This window comes from Bufo bufo, chromosome 5, assembly GCF_905171765.1.
Source record: "Bufo bufo chromosome 5, aBufBuf1.1, whole genome shotgun sequence".
NCBI classification, from domain to species: Eukaryota; Metazoa; Chordata; class Amphibia; order Anura; family Bufonidae; genus Bufo; species Bufo bufo.
In genome coordinates, this window is record NC_053393.1 from 274,352,090 (window position 1) to 274,375,210 (window position 23,121).

Consider the following 23,121-nt stretch of genomic DNA (forward strand, 5'->3'; position numbering starts at 1 on the left):
ACAAAGACTATTTTTTAAGGGGCAAAAACACTTTACAGAGTCAGGGCGACCTGGAAAACTCTTATCGAGAGTGATTTCGAGTCAAGAGTCCAAAAAATATATAGACAATGTCCGACTGGCCAATGGTAGGATGGTTAGTGGACAGGTTTCTGTAGAAAAGATCTTTCTGGATTATTTTTCAGATTTATACAAAGCTGATACTAAGATTACAGATGAAATGATCGACTTCTACCTCGATGGTATTGTGTTCCCAACTATTACTCTGGCCCAAAAGAAAACACTCGAGGTAGAATTCTCTATTCAGGAACTTGAGGGGGCAATCAAATTATGTTCAGGCAACTCCACCCCCGGTTCAGATGGACTCCCATATTAATTTTATACTAAATATAAGAAGTCTATTCTCCCTAGATTGTTGGGGGTCTTTGCTAAATCGGTGGAGGACGGGAAATTGCCAGACTCAATGATGGAAGCCGTAATAACATTAATTCCGAAAAAGGGTAAGGACCCCGCAGATTTGGGATCGTATAGACCGATCTCACTGCTTAACGCAGATGTAAAACTTCTTGCAAGGATCTTGGCCACAAGGCTTTCCAGGGTTATTTCCTCCATTGTCCATCCAGATCAGAATGGCTTTATCCAAAACAAGGGCATGCATCTCAATCTGCATCGGCTCTTTGCCAACATACAGGCCCCGCTCCATCCTGTCACTGGATGCGTCGAAGGCCTTCGACAGGGTGGAGTGGCGTTTCCTCTGGAAGGTTCTGACAAGGATGGGCTTTGGGGAAAGATTTATAAACATTCTTAAATTATTGTATAGATCCCCCACGGCAAAATTGAGTCTCAATGGGATCTTGACCACTAGCTTTGAGTTAAATAGAGGTATGCGCCAGGGTTGTCCATTATCCCATTATTATTTGATATCTACATTGAGCCCCTGGCTTCGGCCATTAGGCAGGATGATCAGGTTACAGGATTTGGAACACTTGGAGTGCAAGACCGTATCTCTCTATATGCGGATGATGTTCTTTTCTTTATAGACCACACTAAAATAACTCTCCCCAGAATCATTCAAATGGTCAAATTATTTGGTGAGGTGTCCGGCCTTCTTATAAACTGGTCCAAGACCAGTTTGATGCGAATAGACCCGTTACCTCAGAGGGATGCGTTTGTAACTGAGCTGGACATCGTTGACACCTTTCAATATCTGGGCTTGATTATATCGCCCAGGGTTGAAAATTTTGTTCAATTAAACTTGATCCCACTAATAACGAAAACTAGAGCAAAAATAGGGATCTGGTTGAGACTTCCCCTATCCAGAGCTGATCGAGTTTCACTGGTCAAAATGGTGATACTACCACAATTTCTGTATGTGCTTAGGAATACACCTACCTGGATAGAAGATAAATATTTTAAACTTATGGAAAGAATAATTAATGATTTAGTGTGGGGAAGAAAACGAGTCCGGCTAAAATTGGAATATCTATATAAACCTCTGGAATATGGGGGCTTAAACCTCCCCTATTTTAAAGGGTATTTTATTGCTGCCCAGCTATTGATGTGTTATGAATCGGAAAATAGTGCCCTTCTAGGGAGGTTAGTAAGGAGCTACTCACACAATAATATATTTACCCTTTTGGAATCCGTGCTACTGATTAGCCAAGAGCGGGGTTATAGAGAGACTATAAAACTACTTTAGAAAGTTTGGGCTACTACTAGAACATGGTGAAGGTACAGGGTTCACTTACATTCACGCCTCTTTGGCATAATGTACACTTACAGATGTTAGATGGTATAGCAGCCGACACATTTTAGCAAAAGAATAGGATTTTTTATATTTCACAAGTGGTGAAGGATAGAGAGATTAAGTCATACACAGAGTTATCACAAAATGTAGAAAACCTCTCTTGGTTCAGGTACTTCCAGCTCCGTTCAGCATTATCTAGCTTGGATGACAAACTAATGCTGGATATAGATAGTTCATCCTTCTTAAATGACTGGATAGGGAGGACAACTCTAAGAATGAAGATTTCAAATATATATAAACTTTTAATTAAGGCACGGTTTTGTGACACACAGTAGCCAGGACAAAGAGCCTGGGAGCTGGATTGTCCGAATATACAACTAGAAGGGTGGGGGAATATCTTTGCGAACACAGGCTCGCTATCCCAGAACTTTAACCAATGTTCTAGTACATTTTAATATCTGCCATAGACTATATGTTACCCCTATATGGCTAAATAAATGTGGGCTAAGAGACACATTCAAGTGCCCTAGATGTGATATTCTAGGTGCGGACTACCTCCACATGATCTGGACCTGCTCAGAACTTAGAAAATATTGGATTAACATTAACAACTTTCTTATCCATAAACTCAAAATACGAATCCCCTTTGAACCTCAAGTGTTTTTGCTCAATGAGCTTTCCACAATAAGTAGTCATAAGTATCAAAAGATCCTTCTAGGGAGGATACTGTTGTTAGCCAGAATTTTGGTTAGCCGGACCTGGTTTGCTGGGCATATCCCAGAATTAAACACCTGGATAAATTTAGTTAACAAGGTAAAAAAACTTTGAACAGATTCTGTATAGGCAGAGAAATGTGGAGGAGAAGTGGAATAGGCTATGGGCCGGTTGAAATACCTGATTGACTGACTGTAATATTCTTAAACTTTCTTTTTTTTTTTTTCTTCCCTCTCTCCCCTCCCTCCCCTCCCCCCGTGTCCCTCCCCCGTGTCCCTCCCCCATCTTTCGGGGGGGGGGGGGGCGGGGAGTGTGGACAATACCTGATTGACTGACTGTAATATTCTTAAACTTTCTTTTTTTTTTTTTCTTCCCTCTCTCTCCTCCCTCCCCTCCCCCCGTGTCCCTCCCCCGTGTCCCTCCCCCATCTTTCGGGGGGGGGGGGGGGCGCCAGGGGGGGAGGGGAGTGTGGACGCACCACAGGGTTGGGCCGGGGGGTGGGGTGGAGGGTGGGGGAATAGGGATAAAGGGAGAGAAAGAGATTATTAAATATATGGAGTGTTCATTCAATTTCTTGTTCACTGTAATTTGCTTTCGATACACTAATAAAGAGATTAAATAAAAAAAAAGAAGAAAAAAAAGAAGAAAAAAAAAAAAACAGATAGCAACAAATACCTGTGTTTTCTAATCTGTTTTTATTTTCTGATTACAGACTTATTTATTCTATTTCCTGAAGGGAGTCTTTCATGTGAATTGTCATTTGGGTGTTCATTGATTGCCCAGGAAAAGCACTTTTATTCCTCTGAAAAATGGTGCCCAAGTGCCCAGCTGGGCGGGTTTTCCTTTTCAAAGTGCCCAAGCCTGCCATTGTTCCCTGCTGTCTGCTCTTTTCCCAATCTCCCAAGGCTTCCTCCCTTCTCCCCTGATGTAACGATGATGCAGGTGACAAAGCCTTGGGAGATTAGGGGAGGAGCTAACAACGGAGGGCGGGCTTGGGCACTTTGAAAAGAAAGCTGGGCATTTAGGAGCCGTTTTTCATAGGAATAAAAGAGCTTTTCCTGGACATGGAATATTCATCCAGATGATATAAAAGTATGTTTATCGTGCATTTACAACGTTATGATGGCCATAACTGGTAGTTATATTAGTAAAAATTGACAGACTTCCTTTAACAGCATTTAGAAAGAATTACCGTATATGCCGGAGTATAAGACGACTGGGCGTATAAGACGACCCCCAACTTTTACACAGAAAATATAGAGTTTGGGATATACTCGCCGTATAAGACTACCCCTTTTTCAACACACAGCAGTACATTACTGCATCCCACCACCATCCCTGGGTACCTCTGCCATCCCTGAATCCCACCACCATCCCTGGGTACCACTGCCATCCCTGCATCCCACCACCATCCCTGGGTACCACTGCCATCCCTGCATCCCACCACCATCCCTAGATACCACTGCCATCCCTGCATCCCACCACCATCCCTAGGTACCACCGCCATCCCATGGTATCACCACCATCCCTGCATCCCACCACCTTCCTTGTCCTCCCTCCCTGCCTTCCAGACCCTAAACATGTGCCACCTATACCCTGAACATGTTTTTGTTATGTTATTCTTCATATTCACATTCACATATGCACATCTGCGCCGCACTTAGATACGCCGCACGGAGATCTCGCACATGCGCAGGAGCGAGATGCGAGCTGCCGGGAGGATGGCGGTACAAGGAGCATACAAGGTACAGAGCAGGGGGGGCATATGCCGTGGGTTACATCGCAGCTCTCAGCTGCTGGGGATACAAGGCAATAGCCCGGGCTCTCTCTGTTGATAATTCGGGCGTCCCGGCACTGCAGCGCCCGCCATACCCGGCGTATAAGACGACCCCCCACTCTAGAAAATATTTTCTAGGGCTCAAAAGTAGTCTTATACGCCAGTATATACAGTAAGAAAACTGCTTTACAGCAGCCACATCGAGGGACAAAGAAAGTCCCCTAGAGGGACTGAAAAAAGTTAAGGTAAAACGTTTTTTTACAATATAAAAAAAACTGCTAAAATTAAAATTCCCCAACTTTCCCAGTTTTAGATATAAAAACAAACAAAAATACAATATAATTGGTATACTGGATGTCAGGAATACTGGATGTGAAATAATTGGTATTACTGTGTCTGAAAATTTCCTAACTAATAAAATATAAAACTATTTATCCTGTATGGTGAACTCTGTAAAAAAAAAAGGAATAAAACAATGTAACCTAGAATGGTACCAATACAATCTAAAGCTTGCCCCGCATAAAACAAGCCTTCACACAGCTCTTTAGACAGAAATAAAATAAATTATGGGTGTTAGAATAAGGGCAATACAATTTTTTTTAAATCTTTGTAAAAGAATAAGGCTTCTCATTTCTAGAACTGAAAAAAAGAGAAGGACAAAACACCGGCAAATGCAGGGGATGTAGTAGGGGCGCCAACAGACCGGCCATATGGTGCTAACCGAGATAACAGAGTGAAAAATAGAATAGAGGATTATATAAAATAAATAGATACTATAAATGGTAAAATCAATTGAATAAAAAAATAATAATAAAAAAATAAATAAATATATATATATACTTTTTATATTTATATGTTACAGGTAATTTCAACCCTTTAGGGAATAGGACTTACTTCACTAGGGAGGAGGGTGCAAGATAAACTCAATACACTTGTGCCCTTCCCTCCCTCACTGAGGTCACTTGTCAGTTGTTATGAGGGCTTCTGTATCCCCAGGATCATCACAGGGATTTAGTGGGAGCCAAGACTAGGTGATGTGCTAACTCTTTCAATATCTATATCCATACCTAGTTTTAGCCAATATTGTCCAGACTACCTTTTAGCGCTTCTGGCCGCACTTCCTGGATCATGCGTTCCAATATGCAGTCCAAGTGCGGTCCAAATACCGGAAGTGACGTATCGCATCTTCCCGATGCGTTCCACATACCGGAAGCCCACTAGTTCGGCGTCCGGAAGTGTCATCACACACCGGCGCCTTAAAATACTGGACAGTAATAGACTCACTTGAGCCCTCCAGCCTCCTATATACCTGCAATATATGACAGAAGGGCCCCCTCTGATCGGTGAGTGCCCCTGACACTTTGAGACAGTCTGACTCATCTCGTAGTAAGTAACTTACACCTGCTTTGTCTTCTTGTTGTTTTTTATCCTCAGGTCTGAAGTATCAGTTTGACAGAGGTCTTCTTTCCTTTATCATTGTTTATCATTGTTTATCATAAAATCCAACCCAGCAGGTCATCTATATAGGAGCTAAGTTTCATCATTATTTATATATACCTTTTCCTTTTATTCCCTACGTATTGGCAATTAACATCACCTCCTGATGAGCTGCTACATGCAGCCGAAACGCGTTGGGATTACTTTTTTTGTTTATACATATTCTCCATCTGTATGTTTTTCTTTTTTCTCCCTGGATTTATTTATTACCAATCCAGGTTTATGAGTAGGGTTTACTTAGGGCAATAGCTAGACTTAGGTACGGGGGCAGGGTGTCTCCACCATTAGGGGACATCCCTGTGCACAGGTTTTTAGATTTTGAGGGTTATCTAGGGAAAGACTCTTTCCCACCCATTTCTACTCCTTACCCCTATAGTTCCTAATGAGTATACTATTGACCCCAATTTTTTGAAATTACATCCTATCTATAGTAGGAGTTTTTTGTTTAATACATCCATCATACTTAGGATATCACTTGAGCAAATCGTTTTTGCTCTAAAAACCCAATTTATTAATAAAGGTATCGATTTTATTAAGCACGTTTATCTCTATTTTTCTTCAACTAATTTCAGAACGTGTAGTCTATCCAAAAATATTTTCTTTAGTTTGTATTCTAACCGAGATAACAGAGTGAAAAATAGAATAGAGGATTATATAAAATAAATAGATACTATAAATGGTAAAATCAATTGAATAAAAAAATAATAATAAAAAAATAAATAAATATATATATATATATATATATACTGTATATATTTATATGTTACAGGTAAATTCAACCCTTTAGGGAATAGGACTTACTTCACTAGGGAGGAGGGTGCAAGATAAACTCAATACACTTGCGCCCTTCCCTCCCTCACCGAGGTCACTTGTCAGTTGTTATGAGGGCTTCTGTATCCCCAGGATCATCACAGGGACTCTAGTGTAGGTAAACAGAAGTCTTTATTAAAGGATAAATAAGCTTGACGTGGTTCGGGGAAAAGTACAGGTCCCATTCTTCAGGAGCATAAAGGAAGGTGTACACGCTGACATACATATATATATATATATATATATATATATATATATATATATATATATTTAGGGATATAAGACCATCATTAATCAATTATGGGCGCTGTGTTCAGTTAAAGCAACCGGAAGTGAAAATTACATCACTTCCGTTTTTTTATTAGTATACAATGATAAGATATATAATCAATGGAATATATATAAATATACAGAACACTGAGGCCAAAAAATATTAATTTACCCAAGAATTGTGAAAACATCCTGCATGAGGTCCCGGACCTGCGTTATATCTTGTACTGGAAACGGAAGTAACTATTCAGTGCGTTCCACCGTGGAGCGCAGATACATGTATGTAGATATCCGGTCCTGTGATGAGCTCCAGACAGGAACCAGAAGTGATATATAACGCGCTCCACAATGGAAAACAAACACCAGAGGCAAACCATAGTGATAGTAAGTAATGCAATGCCCCGCGGGTTTATTCAATTGCATTAATTGCATTTATTCACCCTCCCCTACATTATATTTTATGAATACTCTTATAGGGGCCCTTTTTACACCTTTTTACATATGCCTAATCTTTGGGAATAGATCCTAGTATTTTGATCTCCAACCTATAAGCACGCCACTGCGGAGCATTCCCGATCTCTATCACTTTGGCCGGGTGCCTTCCACTGTGGAACGAAGACCGGACTATGGTCCCTGTGAATTGCCCTTGTGTACGCCCTCTTCTTCACATGTGTGCGCACCCACGGGGCTTTGCATTACTTACTATCACTATGGTTTCCCTCTGGTGTTTGCATTCCATTGTGGAGCGCATTATATATAATTTCCGGTTCCGATCTGGCACTTATCACAGGACCGGATATCTACATACATGTATCTGCGCTCCACGGTGGAAAGCACTGAATAGTTATTTCCGTTTACGGTACAGCACATAACGCAGGTCCGGGACCTCATCCAGGATATTTTCACAATTCTTGGGTAAATTTATATTTTTTTGGCCACAGTATTCTGTATATTTATATATTTATATGTAAAGTGCATTGATTATAGATCTTATCATTGTATACTAATAAAAAAACGGAAGTGATGTAATTTTCACTTCCGGTTGCTTTAACTGAACACAGCGCCCATAATTGATTAATCATGGTCTCATATCCCTATATATATGTCAGCATGTACACCTTCCTTTATGGTCCTGAAGAAGGGGACCTGTACTTTTCCCCGAAACGCGTCAAGCTTATTTATCCTTTAATAAACTGCTTAACAACACTAGAGTCCCTGTGATGATCCTGGGGATACAGAAGCCCTCATAACAAAATGACAAGCGACCTCAGCAAGGAAGGGAAGGGCACAAGTGTATTACGTTTATCTTGTACCGTCCTCCCTGGTGAAGTAAATCCTATTCCTAACTGCAAGATTGAATTTACCTGATATATATATATATATTGTAGGAAGGTGCAATGGTCCGTCATTGACGGAAGGTATGTGTCACCGAGATTTCTGGCCTCGGTGAGGTAAGAGTCAGTAATTTTAAGTGTCAGCGGCAGTTAGTGCTGACTGACACTATTTGTTATTTAGTATGGCTGTAGAGCCGATCCGGGCCGGCTCTTACTGGGAGAAGCCAAAGTGCAGGGTGGGTGGTTTCTCCCCACATTCCAGGCCGGGTTTTGGTTTGGGATATAAAAACCCAGCCAGCAGTCTCAGCTTTGTGGATTATCCTCCACTTCACAGTGAAGCTGTGGAGACGCTGTGGTTTTGGGATCTGCATGAGGTGTGCCGTGCTACAGGGCTGAGAGGCACACTGATGGAAAAGAGGCCCCTTAAAGCCTGCAGTGGATGGCTGATGAAAAACTGCTAACCAGGTGAACGTTTGTGTTCTGTGGACTTTCCATGGTATGAACATACACCAATACTGCGAACTGTTATTTTGTTTTGCCTTTTGTGTGAATAAACACTGAACTATTTAAGTAAAAGACTTTGTGATTGCCTCTACTGCGTCCGCTAAGCTGCCTACCAGAGCAAATCCCCACATTTGGTGGAGGATGCGAGCAAACGCAGTGAGGCTGGCCTGAAGGCCGAAAAGTTTTAGTTTTTTCCCTGAGCACGGGTGTATGTCTTTTATCAAGCCGGCAAGGTTACGACCCGTATCCCCTGACAAAATGGAGGCGGTCGTGAAAGCCCTCATGGAGGCTAACTTGCAGCAGTGGGAGGCAAACAAGCAGTAGCAGGAAACCAACCAGCTGCTATTACAGCATGTGATGGCATTACAAGAGGCAGGAGCATCCCAGAACGTCCACGATGCCCGGAAAGCTGTTGGTGCAGCGATCCCTAAGATGACCCAATCAGATGACGTTGAGACATATCTGGCGGTGTTCGAAAAGGTGGCCGTGCGGGAGAAGTTACCCCGAGACCAATGGGCTGAGGTCATTGCTCCGTTTCTGGCGTCTGGACATCAGCAGGTGTTTTTCGACCTACCAGCTGATGAAGAGGCCGACTACCTTTCCGTAAAAGGTGAGATTCTGGCAAGACTGGGGGTGAATGTATTGGTCCGGGCCAGCGAGTGCGTCAGTGGGAATTTAACCCGGTTGAACTCGCCAGACCGCAGTATTATGATCTGCTACATCGGCTGCAAAAATGGCTGCAGCCTGACGTACTGAGTCCCATTGCTATGCTGGACCGCCTGTTGGCAGATGTGTTCTGGAGGGCTTTGCCGTAACCTCTCCAGCACTGGATCGGCTAGGTGTCTCCTGGTAATGCCCTAGATCCATGGTGGCCGGCACGTGGACTCATTAGGTGGCCGTCGCCACAAAGTTGCACTATGAACTAATAATTGGGAGAGACTTCCCCGATTTCCCGTCATTATGTCGGGATATGAAAGTTACCGATACCCGGGAGACAGATGTGACCCTAGTGGAGTGGCCCTGCTCAGGGGGGAGACCAGAACCCTGGGAATCTGAGTCACAAAGGGCCAGTGGTAGGGGTGACCGCCACTTCAGTGGAAGAGGGGGAGACGTGGAGATCTTGCCGCCAGGTCCGGAGTTGGCAGACCTCAACATCTCCGGAGATGACTTTGGTACAGCACAGCACCAGTACCCGACTCTATCTCGAGCCTGGGAAAATGTGGTAGTAGTTGAGGGTGAGCCGCAACAACCGGGGGCTGAGTCTATGTTCCCCTGTTTTATGGTTCAACAGGAGATGCTGTAATGGGTAAATCATTTTCGACCTGAGCATATTGAACAGCTGGTGGTGCCTAAGTCATATCACAAGCTTGTGTTGGAGTTAGCCCACCAACATGTTCTTGGACACCTGGGCCAGCAGAAAACGCAGGACCGGATTCTACAGCAGTTCTACTGGCCCAGTGTGTTCAGAGAGGAGGAAGAGTATTGCAAGTCTAGCCCAACTTGCCAGATAACCAGCCCCCAGCCACATTTCCGTAGTCCCTTGGTCCCTCTCACGATTATTGAGGTTTCATTCGAGCAGATCGATATGGATCTCATAGGCCCAGTACCGAAGTCCGCTAGAGGGCACCAACACATTTTAGTCGTCCTCGACTACGCCACTCAGTACCCAGAGGCGGTGCCGCTGCGTCATACATCAGTCAAACTAATAGCTAAGGAGTTAATGGAGATGTTTTCTCGAGTGGGTCTGCCTAAGGAGGTTCTGACTGACGAAGGGACCCCATTTATGTCCAAGGTCATGAGAGAACTCTGTAAGTTGCTCCACATAAAACAGCTACGGACATCCGTTTATCAAACGGATGGCCTGGTAGAGAGGTTTAACCTAACACTAAAAAATATGTTAAAAAGAGTGGTGTCTAAGGATGGGAGGGACTGGGACCTTCTTCTGCCCTATCTCATGTTCGCAGTGCGAGAAGTGCCCCAGGCCTCTACCGGGTTCTCGCCCTTCGAACTGCTATACGGCAGACACCCTTGCGGTCTATTGGACGTCGCCAAAGAGGCGTGGGAACAACAGCCCACACAGCACAAAAGTGTTGTTGAGTACGTCACCTAGATGCAAGGATGGATGGAAACAGTGTTGCCTCTGGTTAGGGAGCATATGGAGGCAGCACAGCGAGCCTAGAGTAGGGTCTATAATAGGCAGGTTCTGGTATGGAACTTTAACCTGGGTGATCAGGTGTTCATTCTGGTACCAACTGTAGACAGTAAGTTCCTAGCTAGGTGGCAGGGGCCCTACAAGGTACTTTACAAAATTGCAGAGGTACATTACAAGGTACACCAGCCAGAGAGGCGAAAGCCGGAGTAGGTGTACCATGTGGATCTGCTCAAACCCTGGAAAGATAGGGAAACCTGTACGGAAGACAGCCCACGACCAGGGTTCCTAAGGGAAGTGGTTTTGGCCCCTTTGTCTGAAGCAAGGGAAGCGGCTGCCACAGTGAAAATTGCTGACAGCCTCTCCTCTAAACAGGCTCAGTGTCACTGCCACTTCTGTGAGAAGGTCTGACAGACGTCCTTTTCTACCGCTTGCATGATGTTCTTTGTTTTGGTTTCACTTTGTCATCTCATTTCCTTCTCCCAGGTGTCACCTATTTAGACTAATCCTCTTTCCTTTATATTCCCTCCCATACTGCCTCACTTTGCGGTTTATACTACTTCCTGGATTGAAGTGTTCACTGCTTGAGTCTTCTGTTGCTGCTTGTTCAGATAAGTCCTTTCATGTATTGTGTTTCCTTTCTGGCTTGATTTTAGGTGACCCTGACTCCCTCCGTATTAAGTGCAGGGAGCCGGTAGTCGTGTCCCCTCACTATTATAGGGTTTTCAGGTGTCACACAGTCTAGGTACGAGGGCATGCAATCGTCTACCTCTGAGACCCTTGTATGTGCTTAGCAGTCAGGGTGAGCTCTTAGGGTTTTATAGGGGTCACCTTTATGCTCCTTAGTTTGGGATTAAGCCAGTCGGATGTTTATCCATAACTTCCAGCTATCTGCAACATCAACCGTGACACTCAGGAAGCCAGGGAGTTCATTAGTCGGAACACGGATATGTTCTCGGACCTACCTGGACGCACTTCCATAATCCAACATGACATTATCACTGAGCCTCAGGCAAAAGTCCTGTTAAAACCATACCGGGTACCCGAGGCTCGGCGACAAGCCATCGAGGAGGAAGTGCAGCTAATGCTCCAGCTAGGTGTCATTGAGGAATCAAAAAGTGAATGGGCAAGTCCGATAGTCTTAATACCCAAGCCAGATGAGACATTGCGGTTCTGTAACGATTTCCGCAAACTGAATGAGGTATCCAAGTTTGACGCGTATCCCATGCCCCGAGTAGATGAGCTTATTGAGAAGTTAGGCCAAGCCCGGTATTTTTCTGTGTTGGACCTCACCAAAGGGTACTGGCTGGTACCCTTGACAGAGTCTGCCAAGGAAAAAACGGCTTTCATCACGCCAGAGGGGATGTATCAGTACAAGGCATTACCCTTTGGTCTACATGGCGCTCCCGCCACGTTTCAAAGGCTAATGGACATTGTACTCCGTCCACATTGTAGGTACGCTTCGGTGTACCTGGACGATATCGTTGTCCATAGCACCGACTGGGAAAGTCACCTACCTAAAGTACAGACTGTAGTTGACTCCCTTAACCCCTTAAGGACACAGCCTTATTTCATCTTAAGGACCAGGCCATTTTTTGCAAATCTGACCAGTGTCACTTTAAGTGCTGATAACTTTAAAACACTTTGACTTATCCAGGCCATTCTGAGATAGTTTTTTCGTCACATATTGTACTTCATGACACTGGTAAAATGAAGTAAAAACAAAACAAAACATTTGCATAAAAAAATACCAAATTTACCAAAAATTTAGAAAAATTAGCATTTTTAAAAGTTTCAGTTTCTCTACTTCTGTAATACATAGTAATACCCCCAAAAATTGTGATGACTTTACATTCCCCATATGTCTACTTCATGTTTGAATTATTTTGGGAATGATGTTTTATTTTTTGGGGATGTTACAAGGCTTAGAAGTTTAGAAGCAAATCTTGAAATTTTTCAGAAATCCAATTTTTAGGGACCACTACAGGTCTGAAGTCACTTTGCAGGGCTTACATAATAGAAACCACCCAAAAATGACCGCATTCTATAAACTACACCCCTCAAGGTATTCAAAACTGATTTTACAAACTTCGTTAACCCTTTAGGTGTTGCACAAGAGTTATTGGCAAATAGGGATGAAATTTGTGAATTTCTTTTTTTTGCCTTATTTTCCATTTTAACCCATTTTTTCCACTAACAAAGCAAGGGTTAACAGCCAAACAAGACTGTATCTTTATTGCCCTGACTCTGCCGTTTACAGAAACACCCCATATGTGGCCGTAAACTACTGTACGGCCACACAACGGGGCGTAGAGTGAAAGGTGCGCCGTTTGGTTTTTGGAAGCCAGATTTTGCTGGACTGGTTTATTTACACCATGTCCCATTTGAAGCCCCCCTGATGCACCCCTAGAGTAGAAACTCCATAAAAGTGACCGCATCTAAGAAACTACACCCCTCAAGGTATTCAAAACTGATTTTACAAACTTTGTTAACCCTTTAGGTGTTGCACAAGATTTAATGGAAAATAGAGATACAATTTCCAAATTTCACTTTTTGGGCAGATTTTCCATTTTAATATTTTTTTTCCAGTTACAAAGAAAGGGTTAACAGCCAAACAAAACTCATTATTTATGGCCCTAATTCTGTAGTTTACAGAAACACCCCATATGTGGTCGTAAACAGCTGTACGGTCACACGGCAGGGCGCAGAAGGAAAGGAATGCCATACGGTTTTTGGAAGGCAGATTTTGCTGGACTGTTTTTTTTGACACCATGTCCCATTTGAAGCCCCCCTGATGCACCCCTAGAGTAGAAACTCCAAAAAAGTGACCCCATTTCAGAAACTACGGGATAGGGTGGCAGTCTTGTTGGTACTAGTTTAGGGTACATATGATTTTTGGTTGCTCTATATTACACTTTTTGTGCGGCAAGGTAACAAGAAATAGCTTTTTTGGCACAGTTTTTTTTTTGTTATTTACAACATTCATCTGACAGGTTAGATCATGTGGTAATTTTATAGAGCAGGTTGTCACGGACGCGGCGATACCTAATATGTATACAATTTTTTTTATTTATGTAAGTTTTACACAATGATTTCATTTTTAAAACAAAAAAAAGTTTTAGTGTCTCTATAGTCTAAGAGCCATATTTTTTTCAGTTTTTGGGCGATTATCTTAAGTAGGGTGTCATTTTTTGTGGGATGAGATGACGGTTTGATTGGCACTATTTTGGGGTGCATATGACTTTTTGATCGCTTGCTATTACACTTTTTGTGATGTAAGATGACAAAAAATTGCTTTTTTTACACCGTTTTATTTTTTTTTACGATGGTCACCTGAGGGTTTAGGTCATGTGATATTTTTATAGAGCCGGTCAATACGGACGCGGCGATACCTAATATGTATACTTTTTTTTTATTTATGTAAGTTTTACACAATGATTTCATTTATTAAACAAAAAAAAACATGTTTTAGTGTTTCCATAGTCTAAGAGCCATAGTTTTTTCAGTTTTTGGGCAATTATCTTTGGTAGGGTATGATTTTTTCGCGGGATGAGATGACGGTTTGATTGTTACAATTTTGGCGTACATGCGACTTTTTTGATTACTTTTATTACCTTTTTTTGGGAAGTAAGGTGGGCAAAATTTCTATTTTATCATAGTTTTTTATTTTTTATTTTTATGGCGTTCACCGTTCGGATAAAGTAACATGACTGTTTTATAGATCAGGTCGTTACGGACGCGGCGATAGCAAACATGTGTAGAAAATTAGATTTTTTTCATTTTTAATCAGTGATAAATGTGTTTTTTGATTTTTCCTTTTTTTTCACTTTTTTTCCTTTTTTTTTGACCCAGACCCACTTGGTTCTTGAAGATCCAGTGGGTCTGATGTCTGTATAATACAGTACAGTACTCTATATAGGGTACTGCACTGTATTTCACTTACACTTTGTCTGAACAGATCTATGCCTTTAGCACAGATCTGTTCAGCACCATGGACAGCAGGATGCCTGAGAAAGCATCCTGTTGCCATGGGAACCTTCCCCGTCTGCCACAACTTCGCAGATGGGGAAGGTTAAGGACGGGTCTGTCGGGGGGCTGTCTGGGGGCTCTCTCCCTCTCAATCGGGGGGCTGCAAAGGCACAGCAGCCCCCCGATGGGAGAGGGAGGGAGCTCCCTGCGCTGTTAAGCTTTTCCATACAGCGGTCCGTACGGACCGCGGTATGGAAAGGGTTAAACGGCTGACATCGCAGCACAGATGTCAGCCGTTTATAACAGGGTGCCAGCAATGTGCTGGCACCCTGGTATACCCACTAGCCACCAACGATTATTCAAGAGGAGGCGGGCGGGGGATCGCGATCCCGCCTGGCGCACCGCCTGCAACCCTCCCCCTGCACATCCCACCGGGCTAAAATCATTCAGGGGTGCAGGGGGAGGTGAAATATATATATTTTGGGCATTATAAAGTTTCTGATCCCCGCGGATCAGAAACTGCAAAAAGCGCATCAAACCGCAGGTATGAATTGACTTGCAGTTTGTTGCAATCGCCGACATGGGGGGGTCACGGGACCCCCCCGTGCATTTAGCCTAGGTGCCTGCTCAATTATTTGAGCAGGCACCTTGTTCCGATCACAGCCAGCCGGGCGGCAGTGATCGGAACAATATATGATGTACCGGTACGTAATGTGTCCTTAAGGACTCGGGAAACATGCCGTACCGATACGTCATGTGTCCTTAAGGGGTTAAGAAGGCTGGCTTAACCGCTAACCCAAAAAAGTGCGCAATAGGGTTAGAAGAGACCAAGTACCTGGGGTATGTAATTAGGCATGGAATGATCAAACCTCAGGTGAACAAAATTGAGGCAATTAGGAATTGGCCCCGACCTGTCACTACTCGGCAAGTAAAGTCATTCCTGGGTATTGTGGGGTAGTATATGAGATTTGTCCCCAATTTTGCTACAGTCGCCGCACCATTGACAGGCCTTTTGAAGGGATGCAGGTCAGTGACGGTTCAATGGAATTAGCAGGCGGAAAAGGCTTTCTCCGCTTTGAAGTCGGCCCTGTGTGGGTCCCCGGTATTGGTGACACCCGAATTCAAGAGGGAGTTTGTGGTACAGACCGATGCCTCTGAAGTAGGCCTCGGAGCTGTACTCTCTCAGGACATCAATAGGGAGTAACTTCCCGTTGTTTTCCTGAGCCGAAAGCTTACCCCAGCCAAGACTAGGTACAGTATAGTGGAGAGAGAGTGCCTGGCCATCAAGTGGGCACTCGAGTCTCTCAGCTATTATCTGTTGGGGAGAAAGTTCCGTCTGGTGACCAACCACTCCCCTCTCAAGTGGATGAGCCAAGCCAAAGAGAGGAATGCTCGGGTCACCAGGTGGTTCTTGTCTTTACAAAACTTTAAGTTTTCCGTGGAACATAGGGCAGGCAGGTTACAGGGAAACGCAAATGCTCTGTCCCACATACACTGTCTGGCAAGTGTTCACCCCCTCAGGGTTGAACAACGGGGGAGGTATGTAGGAAGGCGCAAGGGTCCGTCATTGACGGAAGGTATGTGTCACCGAGATTTCTGGCCTCGGTGAGGTAAGAGTCGGTAATTTTAAGTGTCAGTGGCAGTTAGTGCTGACTGACACTATTTGTTATTTATTATGGCTGTATAGCCGATCCGGGCCGGCTCTTACTGGGAGAAGCCAAAGTGCAGGGTGGGTGGCTGCTTCCCACGTTCCAGGCCGGATTTTGGTTTGGGATATAAAAACCCAGCCAGCAGTCTCAGCTGTGTGGATTATCCTCCACTTCACAGTGAAGCTGTGGAGACGCTGTGGTTTTGGAATCTGCATGAGGTGTGCCATGCTAAAGGGCTGAGAGCCGCATTGCTGGAAAACAGGCACCCTAAAGCCTGCAGTGGATGGCTGATGAAAAACTGCTAACCGGGTGAACGTTTGTGTTCTGTGGACTTTCCATGCTGTGAGCATACACCAATACTGCAAACTGTTAAGTTAAAGACTTTGTGATTGCCTCTATACTGCGTCCGCTAAGTTGCCTACCAGAGCAAATCCCCACAATATATATATATATTTTATTTAATTGATTTTACCATTTATAGTATATATTTATTTTATATGATCCTCCATTCTATTATTCACTCTATTATCTCGGTTAACACCATCTGGCCAGTCTGTTGGCCCCCCTACGACATCCCCTGCATCTGCAGGTGTTTTGTCCTTCTCTTTTTTTTTCGTTCTTCCAGCAATATTGGCATTTCACCCATCCTTCTTTGGTGCACTGCCCCTTAGGGTGCAGCCTACTGTATATTGACCTACAGCCAACAAATACAAGTCCTATACCCTGTATTAAATTAAACCTACTTTCTGTCACCTGTTATATATAACTCTCTAGTAGCCCTTTGGCGCCCCCTTCACCATGTCCTTTTCCCAACCCTAATCCCCTTTCCCACGTACCCACCCTCACCAGCTCTAACTCCATTTTATTCTTTATTTCTACTTCTCATTTCTAGCACACAGTGAACGTTGTAATAACAAAACCCAAAACAATGGGGTTTTTCCAACTTAACCCTTTTTCCCTATTTTTACTACAAAATATGGTAAACTAAAGAGTGCCAATAACAATCCCTCATATGGGAACAGAAAAGCTACAAAGTTATGGCTCTTGGAAGGCAGGGAAGAAGTAAGGAAAATTAAAGTTAGCCTGGTCCTGAAGGGGATAAATAGCTATTGAGTGTACTATTGAGGATTTTATTACTGTACAGAAATGAAAAAGGCAGTGACCCACCTCAGCCAGTGAATGGCTGGGCGGCATTCCTTGCCATTTCCTGCTATGTCAGCATAAAGTGGAGTGCTGCGGGGACCTGGCCAGCATCAGCAGTGGCAGAGGATTGCTGAGGTGAGTATAGGCTAGCTTATTTTTTTCAACCATTTCATGGCCATCCAAGATTTTTTCTACAGGAATACCCCTCTAAAACCCAAATCAAAAAACATAAGTGAATTACATCATTCATTAGATAAGCAGAAGGTAAACTACTATTGATTAAAACAAGAAATGATGAATGATTTGCGTACAGTTACATGGTATTGTGTTTTATGGCATTTTACTTGACACATTGGGTAGTGACAAATTATTTTATATGTAGGATTCTATCCTACTGTTCTTCTCTTTGGCCTTGCTCACATAAACTTTGTCAATGCTGAAACATGCCTATTGTTTTCTCAGCACAACCTGCCCCATCTTATCACAGGTTTCATGCTGGAAACAGTACTGAGACCACAGCAGGTAGATAAACACGTATTAGCCCCATTGAATTAGGTTAATCAGCGCACATATCCATGGCAGAAACCAGTCGAAGAGTCTGCTTTCTGCAATGGATTCCAGAGGCAAAATACTCATTGGTGTTTTTGGAGTATTTTGCCCGCGTGAACATACCCTTATGGTTTCATTACAATAATATTTGTGTTATGCTTTTATCCAGTGCTGTACCACATTGTGTAGCATTAAGAAGATATCTACTTTTTATATTATAGATCTCTACCAATTTGAGCACCTGAAAGTTATTTTGACCAATTGAAACCTTGCTATTAACACATTAGTATAAGGCTGCCTATACACAATACAGTATTATGGCAGCAGAATCCGCAGATTCAGGAGGCAGATCATCGAGGTTGCTGGACCACATTTTGTTTCAAACAGCATGTATAGGCATGGCCTGACAATTACTGGGATCTTTATGTGGATCCTACTGCTGAACAGCATAGTGTTCGGGCATCCTAAGGGTATACAGCCACAATCCGTGGTTGTGACGTGGCTGAGTACTGTGCAGCCACACAAGCTGCAGTGGGATCAGATTAATCAAAACCAAACTGTTAATTAAACAATTTGGTTCAAATTAGTTAATTTGATCCCTCTGCAGCTTGTATAGCTATGCAGTACTCCGCCTCAAGGTGCCCGCATCCCAACCACAGCACTTACGCACCATGTGGCTGTACCCTAACACTATCCTTCATTCTAGAGTATTAAACAATGAAGACGGATTACCTTATTGAGAGTCTCAGTAGAAAAAGTTCCAGAAATGTTGTTTCAATCAATAATATCTGGTCATCTTTTACAAGATCTGAAAATCCAGGTAACTTTTGCGCCCATTTTTTTGAAATTTCAATGGAGGCAGTAAGAAGACTATAGAATTGCTGAATGTGCTCTGTATCTGTGCTTGCAGTAGCTTGGTCACTATCAGCAGAGTACTATGTGCAAAAATATAAATACAAAATTAGTGATTTGCACAATGTATAACTCATCATTTACTACAGCAAGGTCAAGTAATAGTTTTAAAAAAAATCCATGTACTGAACTTTATTTGAATATGTAATAAAAAGAAATATGACAAAATATGGTCTAAAATTATATGGATGCGAGACTGGGGCTAGCCACTGAAATGAGTGGAACTTGGGTAGAAGAACAGCAATGGTGATACTATGATTTTACCAAAGGCCTAAAGGAACAGGGCCCCGAATCAACAAAAGAAAAACTGTATTTTAATTAGGTGACCCACAATTATGGGTCTAGGCAAACAGTTTGATAGGGATGTCGCTGGTGACAATTCCCTTTAAAAGGAATGTCACCAAAGTTTCTTTCTGCCAGTTAAAACTAGATAGCAACACATATCCTGTTGCTTTACAGCAGTCACATGCGCCATAGACACAATGGACAGGAGCTGGCTCACTGACTACTATAGGAGAGTTTTCCAGGCATGCTCTGTGACCTGTGTAGGGGTCAGGAGGGAGAAGATAAGCTTTGAAAATCACCTATTGTGAATGATGGATCATGTTATCTATATATATATATATATATATATATATATATATATATATAAAAATGATATCTGTCATTCTGATCATGTCTGTAATGATAAGCAGTTACCTGCAGTAAAGTGATCTGTACAGACAATGAAGCATAGCCTATTAGTAGGCTAGTGGCCAGTGTGAAAAATTTAGAATTTTATGGTTTTTGTTTAAATATAGATATTCACATGGTAAATTACAAAAACATCACTAAAAATATGTTTAACATAAAAACGTGATTTAAACAATAGGTAATTTAATTTTCTGATGACACATATTTTTTTTTATGGGGGGGATGCTATGGAATATGTTTATTTTTGTTTTACAGGATGTACTGACCAAGTTTTTTTTTTTTTGCAGTATACATTTGGAGGTGTGGCTGCCTCCATCTTGGTTTTGTGCTCCTATCGAACCCATCTTTCCCACAAGGTGTTTTTAATTAGTGCACTATATAGTTAATATAGTTAGAATCTACTTTTTCTGAATTCATTTGAGGCCAGTCGGCACAAAGAAAGGACCTATTATAAAGTAAGGTCCCATCTGGAAGAAGTAAACTTGCCATGGTAGATGGGCACAAATGATTTTGATCAAAATATGCTAGCTCATATTAATTTATAATCAAAATATATTACCTCATTTTAATTCATATACTGAATAAGGAATTAGCTCATATATTGAATGTATGCATGTAATGAGAAGTGGTTGTGGACCCCCTGTACAAATTAACCGGTCTGACTTTGGGCTAACACTAAAGGTGTTATCCTAGAAGTCTCCTGGTTTTTACCCTTTAAATGCTGTAAAGGGATCTGGTCTTCACTGTAGGAGAGCGACCAGGTTACTACCTCTTGAGATAGTTCCGATATAGTTGGCAGATGACCCATGGGGGTCAGAGACACTGGTGCAAAACACCAAGGGGTCAGGCAATAGTTGTAGAAAGGAGGCAGGTGGAGGCCAGGGCAGGCTGCATACAAACGTATCCGAGAAACAAGTCCGAGATCAGAGAAGGCAGCTAGGGGTCAATACAAGAAACAGGCAAAAGTCAGGACAGGCAGAAGTTCGGTGCATGGGCAGACAGAATCACGCACCTTTGTTGGTAAACTAGAAACTAAGAGCCTAAGCTCAGGCACCCTTCCACTGGGAAAGGTGCCTACTTTACCAAGGGACGACCTGCCATAGGCTGGGGAAGAATGAGAACGAGCGCTCACTAGCATATACTGACAAGCAAAAGGGTAACAATGTTTTGAACTTTTGACTTTCAAGCACCACATCTCACCATCCACTACAGCTTCAAACGTGAGACCACCATTGTGGCGAAAATAACCTCGCCACTGGGTTTTGGAGGGGCCTGTTTGCCAGCCTCTTGCCTCAGGATTATGGCCCATATACTAACTTTGAAGGAGAAGACAGACCGGCCGCATAGCCTAAATCTGTGGAACTGTTTTGGGCAGGAAAGCCATGCTTGCGGTCGGCCAAATGTGACTTCCATGTGACTTCCATAAATTATGGGGATATGTGGGGTTTTGAGGTGTTTTCTGTGTTTTGGGAAAAATTTGTGTTTTCTGCCTGTGAGTGATTAAGTTAGCCCATTATGTTTGGTAATTGTATCACAGGCAGAGCCTATTGTGTTTTGGTAATAGTATTTTGTTGCATAATTACTTATGCAGAAATTAACTCCACAATGTATGAAACAAAGCTGCCACTGTCAGTGGTTACAAGGTAATATATTAATGCAAAAAAAAGAATAATGATAATACAGTAAAAAAAAAAAAATCTACTTATTAATATTTAAAGTGTTGTTTTACCTTTTTAGTGTATAGGAGCAGTCCTGTTTAGTGTTTATGTAACGTACCGTACTTTATTAGGGAATTTGTACTGTGAGTAAAGTTTCCCCTTAGTGACCTTCTACCTTAGTGTTGCTTAGGCTACTTTCACACTGGCGCTTCTGGGTCCGCTTGTGAGATCCTTTTCAGGCCTCTCACAAGCGGCCCAAAACGGATCCGTTCAGCCCCAATTTATTTACGCTTGCAGCAATTTGGTGATCGTCTGACTATGCGGAGCCAAACGGATTCGTTCAGCCCCAATTTATTCACGCTTGCAGCGTTTTGGTGATCGTCTGACTATGCGGAGCCAAACGTTTGGCTCTGCATAGTCAGACGATCACCAAAACTCTGCAAGCGTAAATAAATTGGGGCTGAACGGATCCGTTTGGCTCCGCATAGTGACGTGAACGCATAGCACCTTCACTGAATCCTGACCCATTTATTTCAATTTGTACATGAGCGTTTTTTTCACCGATCAGTTCTGCGTTGCATGAAAAATGCAGCATGTTCTATATTTTGCGTTTTTCACGCAGCCCTCGCCCCAGAAAAGTGAATGGTGCTTCAGTGAAAAACGCATTGCATCTGGAAGCAAGTGCGGATGTGATGCGTTTTTCACTGATGGTTGCTAGGAGATGTTTGTAAACCTTCAGTTTTTTATCACGCGCGAGAAAAACGCATCAGAACACATTGCACCCACGCGGAAAAAACTGAACAACTGAACGCAATTGCAGACAAAACTGAATGAACTTGCTTGCAAAATGGTGCGAGTTTCACTGAACGCACCCTGAATGCATCCGGACCTACAGGTGAAACTCGAAAAATTTGAATATCGTGCTAAAGTCCATTTATTTCAGTAATGCAAATTAAAAGGAATTGCATTAATGCAGCTTAAAATTAGAATTTTCTGAAAAGGTTAAATATTCTAGGCTCAAAGTGTCACACTCTAGTCAGCTAATTAATCCATACCCCCTGAGCAAAGGGGACCTCAAAATTGTGACTTTGGGGTTTCATAAGCTGTAAGCCATAATCATCCAAATTATAACAAATAAAGGCTTGAAATATCTCGCTTTGCATGTAATGAATAAATGAACTTTGCACAATATTCAAATTTTTCGAGTTTCACCTGTAATCCGTCACACTCGTGTGAAAGGGGTCTAAGTGTACAATGTCCCTGTGTGTGTTTCAGTGGGAGTACTGTCATGTTTCTTCACTGTATTTTTAATTTATTTATTTCCTTCAAATTGGATCAGTTTAACTGATCCTCTTATTACTTTCAATTGATATTTTGCCAGATTGCAACTGAAAGCAAAAAGCACAGACATTTGTGCTTTCCCATCCAGTAAAAAACAACAAAAAACGACAGGGATACAAAATAGACAAATGTGATGTGAGCCCTCTAAAGCCTTCCGTCAGACTTTTAGCTATAAGCATGTACAGTGGGGGAAATAATTATTTGACCCCTCACAGATTTTGTAAGTTTGTCCAATGACAAAGAAATGAAAAGTCTCAGAACAGTATCATTTCAATGGTAGGTTTATTGTAACAGTGGCAGATAGCACATCAAAAGGAAAATCGAAAAAATAACTTTAAATAAAAGATAGCAACTGATTTGCATTTCATTGAGTGAAATAAGTATTTGAACCCTCTAACAAAAAAAGAC

The 23,121-nt window shown here is 42.5% G+C and overlaps 1 protein-coding gene across 1 annotated transcript in view; it reads right to left on the reverse strand.

The window, feature by feature from the left end:
* Positions 1 to 23,121, reverse strand: part of NR4A3 (nuclear receptor subfamily 4 group A member 3) — a 240,368-nt gene that overhangs the window by 99,319 nt on the left and 117,928 nt on the right. The window contains exon 6 of the mRNA XM_040433015.1: positions 18,842 to 19,044. Coding sequence (XP_040288949.1) covers positions 18,842 to 19,044 — 203 coding nt within the window. The remainder of the gene's footprint in view (positions 1 to 18,841; positions 19,045 to 23,121) is intronic.